The 7,801-nt window shown below is 50.0% G+C and overlaps 1 protein-coding gene across 1 annotated transcript in view; it reads left to right on the top strand.

The window, feature by feature from the left end:
* The first annotated feature begins 1,091 nt into the window (after positions 1-1,091).
* The window catches only part of RYR3 (ryanodine receptor 3), a 546,114-nt gene continuing 539,404 nt past the window's right edge, over positions 1,092-7,801 (top strand). The window contains 1 exon segment of the mRNA XM_070468944.1: positions 1,092-1,249. Coding sequence (XP_070325045.1) covers positions 1,199-1,249 — 51 coding nt within the window. The 5' untranslated portion in view covers positions 1,092-1,198.

Here is a 7,801-nt window from a genome sequence, read left to right as displayed (position 1 = left end):
AGTAGCCCAGAATTGTCACCCATACCTCTTCCCAGTTTCTTTTCAACCTAGGTGTGCAGCTCTTCCTAGCGCCCCTTCTCTTGAAAGCTTCTCTGGCCCTGGAACTTCTTGGCCAGTAGACAGAAGGTGACATCGTGAAACCTCAGCTTTAGCAATGAACAATCTGACAGCCTCCCAACTCCAGAAAGTGACCTAAGGCTGGGTGAGATGTCAGCAGTCCAAAGACAGAAGGGGTCCCACTGTTTCTCTTTTACAGAGTTCCCACGGCAGAAGAAGAAATTTAGGAAAGGAGGGTAGGCAGAGAGAACGGGTTCATGCCACCTAACCTCTGAACTGTGGATGGGATGGGGGGATCCCCGGAAGGTTTCTGAGGTGCAGAGAGATGGTACTCTGTCCACCAACAATGGATAATCAAGCAGTTTGGTAAAACATACTGACTGGGTTTTGCAGAGGAGAAGGGGTTCTCTTAAGGTGCAGAAAGGGCCATGCAGGCAAAGGCAAACTTTGTTATGAATGGACAGACACCCTCATTGCACCGTTTTCTCTCTGCTGTTCAGATCACAGGCACACCCGTCTCAGCCTTCCGCGGCTGGGGGGTCCGAACGAGGCACTCAGATTGGAGCAAAGCACTGGAGCCCAGTACACCCCCCCCCCTCCCCCCCCCACACACATGCACGAGGGCAGAGTGGGCAAAGAGAGAGGGTAGGTGCCTAGTTCGGGCATGCTGGAGCTAAGCAACTGGCCTTTGTTTGCGAATCCGCGCGGGGTAGGGGCACTCTGTCGTCGCCGCGGGGCGCACGTCTCCGCTGAGCCGGCGGCGCGGCGCGGCGCGTTGCGGGGGAGGCCCCACGGCCCCCGCCCGGGTCGCAGCGCCGCCCCCGCCCGCTGTGTGCGCCAGGCGCTGCGCTCTCCGCGGGCCCGGTGGCCGCCGCGCACTTGGCTGGGGCGAGAGGCGAGAGGGTAGGCGGGCTGCTTGGTTGGCGTTGGCGCTCTGCAGTGCAGTGGAGTGTTGCCCAGCTCCCTATATGGTCGGGGATTAGCTCGGTGCTGCTGAGGCAGAGCCAGGAGCCGGAGGAGGAGGAGGAGAAGGAGGAGAAGGAGGAGGAGAAAGAGCGCAGCAGCTGCGGGCGCACGCCGAGCGGCTGCCGGGGGAAGCAGAGGCGCCGGAGGCTGGGGCACCGCCGACGCCTCGGGAGCCATGGCCGAAGGGGGAGAAGGAGGCGAGGACGAGATCCAGTTCCTGCGGACTGTGAGTCTCCGCGGCGGGGGCGAGGCGGCGGGCAGGTGGGGAGGAGCGCGGAACTCGCGAGGAGGGGCTGCGCTGCGCCCAGGTGCCCGATGCGCGGTGCCCGATGCCCGGCGCGTTCTCCGCACCCGCGGGCTGCAGAGACGGACCGGCCACCCACCCTCGGGGCCGCAAGGGGGCTGCGTGGGAAGGGGCATCTCATCCTGTCTGTCCCTTCTTCCCCTATCGCCACCCCCACCCCATACCGCCACCTCCATCCACCTCTACTGCTCTCCCACAACTTGCTACTTGATCCGAAACCTTTGATGCCCAAACTTCCAGGCAGGATTTGCTCATGGTTCTGACCCGGAGGATCAGAAGTGGAAACTACTGCCCCAGAGTCAACCCGCTCTTTCACCCCAGTATTCCACCCCAGCCTCCTGTCGCCTCCTCCACGCACTGGGGAACCGCCAGAAGGAACCAGCGGGGCAGGGGCGAGCTTGGGATACGGAGAAGCCGGCGCCCGCACTGGGTCCCGGACTTCGGATCGCTTGGAAGGGAATTCGCCCAGCGCTGCCCCTCGCACTTTAAGCCCCGAACTGGCAGCTGCTTCTGGAGCGTTACTTGACTGCCTCGAGTGTAAGAACCGTGGTTTCTACTGCCCGCTCTTCAGAGCCCCGCAGGACAGGGAAACCCCGGACTGTGGCTTCGCGTCACTCGGGTCCCCTCCCTGGCACCGGGGGAGGGGGGAGTGCTACTCCACCCCAGATTTTAGGGCAAGTGTCGGGGATAGTGGTGGGGGTGGAGTTCGTTGTAATCACTTCAACCTTGCCCCTTAGGAGTTAACATAAAGGTTTTCCAGGTGGATAACAATCAGGTGGGGTGGGAGCATTGGGATGCGTCTCAGCTCTGATTTTCGCCAGGTGACCTTGAGCAAGTCGCATAATCCACCCTTCCTAGCCTCAGTTTCCTCATAGGTAAAATAAAGAAAATTACACCAGTGTTTCAGGGTTATAAGGATTACATGAGATAGTGAATGTCCTAATGATTTGTAAGCTGTAAATTGCTCTATAAGTGTTAGAGCATTTTATTTGTTGCCTGGTTCTCAGGAATTGGAATCCTTTCCAATTCCCTCCCTCTTTTTCTAAGTGCCACCTTCAAACCTGGTTTCTGAAGATCCCAACTGAGGTCTTGTCCATCTTTTGCACCATTCCCCTCTCCTTGGAGTGTTCCCTACAATTCCCTTTAGTTTTACTTCCAAACATGGTTTCTCTTCTGGGGCTGGGACTTGGGTCTTGTTTGGGACCTACTTTGGTCCTGGAGAAGGAAATGGCAACCCACTCCAGTACCCTTGCCTGGAAAATCCCATGGACAGAGGAGCCTGGTGGGCTACAGTCCACGGGGTCGCAAAGAGTCGGACACGACTGAGTAACTTCACTTTTTTCTTTCTTACCCTTTGATACTGCCTTCTGATACTATAGAATTATCCATCTCTTCATCCTGACTCTGATCCACAGGCCCAGACCTCAGTCTCAGCTCTCACACTTTGAAGAAGACAGCCTCATGTTTACCACTCCTTGCAGCCCTTTTGCTGTGAATCTGCCTGTTCCTCCACACCAGCAAAGCCCTGTGAAATCCTTAGGCTTTCCTTCTAACAGGTGTTCTTGGTATTGGATGGTTGGCAGCTCAGGTGCTTCCTACCTTTTGCCTTCCTCAGTCATTTCTTCTGCTTATTATTAATGCTCCTGTAGGTATTGCTGATTGGAGAAATTCCATTCTGACAGATAGGCTCAGTCCGAATGGATAGATGACCCAGAAGGTCAAGGTGAAGCCCTGATGATGTTCTTGAGATCTGATCCTGTGTATTTCTTTTGGCTTCTGTGGCCATCTTCCTTGACTTTTCCTCTCCATTAGGCAGTATCGCTGTTTGTTTTTTTTTTTTTTTTGTACACCTGTAACCAAGGCTTACTGTAGAACAATGCTTCTTAAACTGTTTTGTGTCAGTGGGCGTCTGCTCCAGATCAGAGCAGGTGGGCTCATTTTAAAGCCCATTCATGCCCCCCCATAGGGTTCAAGCTCCCAAGGTAAGAACCTCGGAAGAAGTACTGCATATCAGTTATGGCTTTGATCCAGACTTGCATGAGGCTAGTGACTCCAAATGTGGTATTGATCCTTTTCCTTCAAATAATCACCTTTAGATGTGTTCCTCAGTAACCCTGAGAAGCAGCTTAACTTCCTCATCTTTAGCTTATTGGGGGCAGAATAGGTGATGAAATAGAGGCATGGGAAATCCAGTGCTTTGGCCATGGTTGCCCAGCAAGTTGCTAATAATTGTCATTCCATAATGTTAAATTCCCACTAGATCCTGGCGTTGAGCATTACTCCAGAGGTTATTTATAATATTAAGAATATACTGAGATGAGAACTGCCAAAATTATTTCTTCAAACCTAATCAACAAGATTTTGACTTTAACTTGCTGCTTTTGGGCTATCAGGAATCATGGGGCTATGCTGTCTGTGGAAATTTTTCACTTTTGGCTAAGACTGGGTTACAGAACATATTTCAAAGTTCCCCACCTATCTTTACCTTAGAGTTTCTTTCTTTTTCCCAAAACAATATCTTTGAAAGCATTTGGACCGTGTGTTAGTCATGTCTTTTCACCTTAACATTGTCCTGAACCAGAAGGTGATGAAATAGAATTCTATCTTTGCAACCATGAACTTCAAGGGTTGCCACTCCAAGAACAGAGGCTTTTAAACCTACTTTAAAAAAAAAATAGATCATAGAATAGCACTGTGTCCTGTTTATCATGAGAATGACAATGAAAGCAGCTAGAACTACGGGTGACCTGAAATGGGCCAGAATTACTGCAGTAATCACTGGAGGCGTGTGGACTGGGGCTTCAGGCACTTGCTGGGTGGTGGTGTTCACCTTGGTTGCATCCTCTGATTGAAGCCCACCCTCTCCTAAGTTGGGGGCAGGTCCTACACAAGGGGTTTGAAAGCATAAGCCTTTACTAGCTAAAACCTCCTGCACCCCCAACTCGAAAATGGCTGTGTAAAGCTACCTGTTTCCTCCTGGCTTTCTGAAATCATTGGCAGTCATCTAAGTCAATGTGAGTGAGACAGCCACACGGAAAGACCTAAGCATTTTCTTGAAGGCTACAATTTTCCCTCCCACCGCTGCTGGCAGTGGCATCATGCTCCCTTCCGATTGCTCTTGCTGACGTAGCCAGTGTCACTGACGTGGCTCCGAAGCTGCTCAGAAGCAGATAAACCTGCCAGCCACTGATCTGAAAGCAAGAAGTTACGGTGAGAAGAGTGACAGTTACCTTCTCTCCAGACAGTTGGTGGAGCGGCTGGCACCGCATCAGACTCTGAGACTGCCAGGGAGAAGATGGTTTCTCTGCCTCCCCCCTCCCATTTTTTTCCCCTTAGACTGCAGCATCCTTGGAAAAAGAGAGAAAGAAAAACCTCCAGGCCTCAGCTAGTTGTTTTTAAAATGCCATAGCCTTCTCTTTGCCAGCCCCGTCTCCACCACAAAGTTAACTGAAACAGAACTCAGCATGAGAGAGACACTCGTTTCTATTAGTTTCCATTAAAAATTGGTCAAGTAGATGCCTCATCTAGCCCTCCTCGTAGGAAGTTGTCCTCCTCTATCTAAATTTGCAGCTCTCAAGTGACAGGAGAAGGCACTTGGGCTGAGAATTGAGACTGCTCCTGTGGTCTTGGGTTCCATCCTCAAGGGAGGCTGGGACATATCCCTGAATTTGAGCTGTGACTACAGTGTGAGCTCATGTCGGCCTAGAGCATGGAGTAGTCCCAGGTTGGGATGACAGTGAACTTTGCCTCCATGGTATATAGATTCCTGCTTGGTTCTGCCCTTAGCTGAGTCTATTTACATAACAGTGGCATGATGCCAATGTCATGCCTTTGATCACTTTTCCCATGGAGGCAGGGGGAGGAGGTGGACACCAGTGACTTCTTCAAGCACAGCAGCTCGGAGCGACAATGTGTGGTGATGGAGGCAGTGCCAGAATGCAGACCCAGTACCAGGCATGTGTGGTTGGAGAGCAGGGCTGGGCTGTCCTGTAGAATCAGGTTTGACGGTTAAAATGGCAAAATGCAGAATGTCCCCCTACTCTGGATCTCCCAACATCACTTCCCACCTTCTTGGTCTCTTTGCTTTTGACTTTGGGAAGCTGATCTTATTAAGGAGCTGTAGCAGAATAGCTGGGCATCTGATATCCCCTCCTTTCCAGGGAAATGGCCCAGGTGGACGTAAAAGAAAACCAGGTCCTTCTCACAGAAATTGACTTGTGTTAGAAAGGTCACATCAGCACTGGGGGTGGTGGGGTGGTGGTAGCTTCTACCTGGAAGCACTGATTGTCCTGACCAGGGTTGTCCTGAGGGATTGTGAGCTGCCGAGTTCCGGAGAATGAGGTGATGATAGCTGTGAAGTTGGAAATATTGGAATGCATTGTAGCCTAGTGTAGGAGGAGTGGGACCAAGAGCAGGTGTGCAGTTGACTAAGGTGTGTCTGATGTCGGCATATTTTTTTTTTTATGTGAATATGATTGTTAAGCAGGATGAGGACTCATCAGTGAAATCTGTTTTTTTAAAACAATTCTTTATTTCCTTTCCAATACTGAATTAGAGGAAATACAAATATATATCTAAGTTCCTTAGGGTCGATCTGAGGGGGAAAATGTTGAAAAAGAAAGGGTGAGAGGGATTTCTCTGGAGAGTGAAATGCCCTAGTAATTATTTTTGAAGGATTTGTATTTAAATAGATTTTATTATGAGTATCTGTATTTATTTGCCTCTGTTGCTTTTTTGGTGATCATCTGTTTTCACTGCTTCCTAGGAAGGATTATTTATTTCATCATTTGACTCTACCTTATAGATGAAAGAATGTTGAGTTTAGGAACAACTGGCTCCATCATTTTCTAATTGACCTGTGTCCTTCTGCCTTACTCTCCCTCATATCTTGTGTAGGCCCAGGAATGTCTGCAGAAACCAACATTCTAGGCTCATTTCCTACAATCCCACATCCATATAAACCCTTCTTTATTAGCTCTGTCTTTAAGCTACCCTTCTTATGAGATTTATCCGGTAGAGGTGGAATGATGTAATAGAAAGAATTGAACTTGGAGGCAGGAATTCTTGTTTCTGGCCCTAGCTCAGTGTGACCTTGAATGAGTCCCAGAAGAAAATGCAGGTTTTCCTCCTTGTCTGGAGGTAGAACCTGCTTTAATAGCCTCACAGAAGAGTCACGAGAGGCAACGGTCCTTCGACAATACCTCAAAGGAGTGAAGAGGGTGTATTTCGTCGGGTGTTATCGCTATGTTTCTCTTACATGAGGAAATCAACCCTACTTGTGACTGGATCTTGTTGAAAAGCACATTTCCCTTCATCTAACATGCTTTCTGCCACAGGGCTTCCCGTTCATCCCCGAGTTGTTAGATAGGTTCCAATGTTGGTCCACCTGCAGCGTATCTGGGAAATTACTTGACTAAAACCAACACCAGCTTCTCTCAAGCTATTTGACCGAAAGACTTGATTGAGAAGGCAAGTTCCTTGGTGCTAGAACCTTCAAAAGGTAGCCCCCCCGCCCAGGATTCCAGCCACCAAACAGAACATTCAGAGTTATTTTTTGTCTTCCCTGAAAATTACCGAAGCTATGATTTCCCGTTGGACCACCTTTCCTTATTGAATCCCTTTCTCACTGAATATCTTCCTTTCAAAGCTGTCCTTCTCATGGCTGTTATGAGCCCCTTCCCCCAGAGCACTGGGACCAGCTTTTCTCTAAAGCCAACCCTGCTTTTCCTCCTGGAGATTTTGCTGCTTCAGTCACGTCTGTTTGGAGAGTCAGGACCTTTGAAAAGTTCCTTTTTGGCCGCACCTGGAGGAGGCAGATGCTTTTATGGCAGGATCCCCGCCAATGCTGAGGCTGCAGGGCACCACATCTCCCCAGGGAGCCACGTCGGGTCCTTGGGCTGGCATCCTCTCAGTCCTCTCCCTTTTTGAAAGCCAGTGGGGTATTTTAGGGACAAAGACATTTCCAGTCACTGCATCTTCCTTTGCTTCAGTGAGTTTTGCCATTATAGCACCTCTTCAACTCAGAGAGAGGGAATGAAAAGTGCTAGCGCCTTGGTCCCGATCCTGCCACGGGGATAGGCCTTGGGAGGTGCCAAGCTTGTTTTTTTCCTCCTCTCTCATTTCTGATTCCTGATTATTAGAAAACAAAGTTCAGATCGGCTCTGAGACCGATGATGCTGTGTTCAAAAATAAGAGCTATGCTTCCTCTCCTCACATGCACTACTTCCCTTGGCCAGCTCAGAGCACATTGCGGACTCCAGTGGAATGCTCAGGGCTACTGCCCTTTTAGGCTGGACACAGCCATACAAGTAGGAGACACTGAGGCGTGAGGCCCTGATTTTCCCTTTGTTGGCTGTTTCTTCTTTTTCACCTTCCATCTCCTTAGGCAGTGAACTCTCATTGGTTACAGGCCTCGCAGCCCCCATTCATGATTTTATTTATTTTTGGTTATGCTGGGTCTTAGTTGCTGCGGGG

The sequence above is a fragment of the Odocoileus virginianus genome, chromosome 6 (genome assembly GCF_023699985.2).
Source record: "Odocoileus virginianus isolate 20LAN1187 ecotype Illinois chromosome 6, Ovbor_1.2, whole genome shotgun sequence".
NCBI classification, from domain to species: domain Eukaryota; kingdom Metazoa; phylum Chordata; class Mammalia; order Artiodactyla; family Cervidae; genus Odocoileus; species Odocoileus virginianus.
Note: the sequence above shows the minus strand (reverse complement) of the source record. Positions and strands in the feature narration are given on the sequence as shown.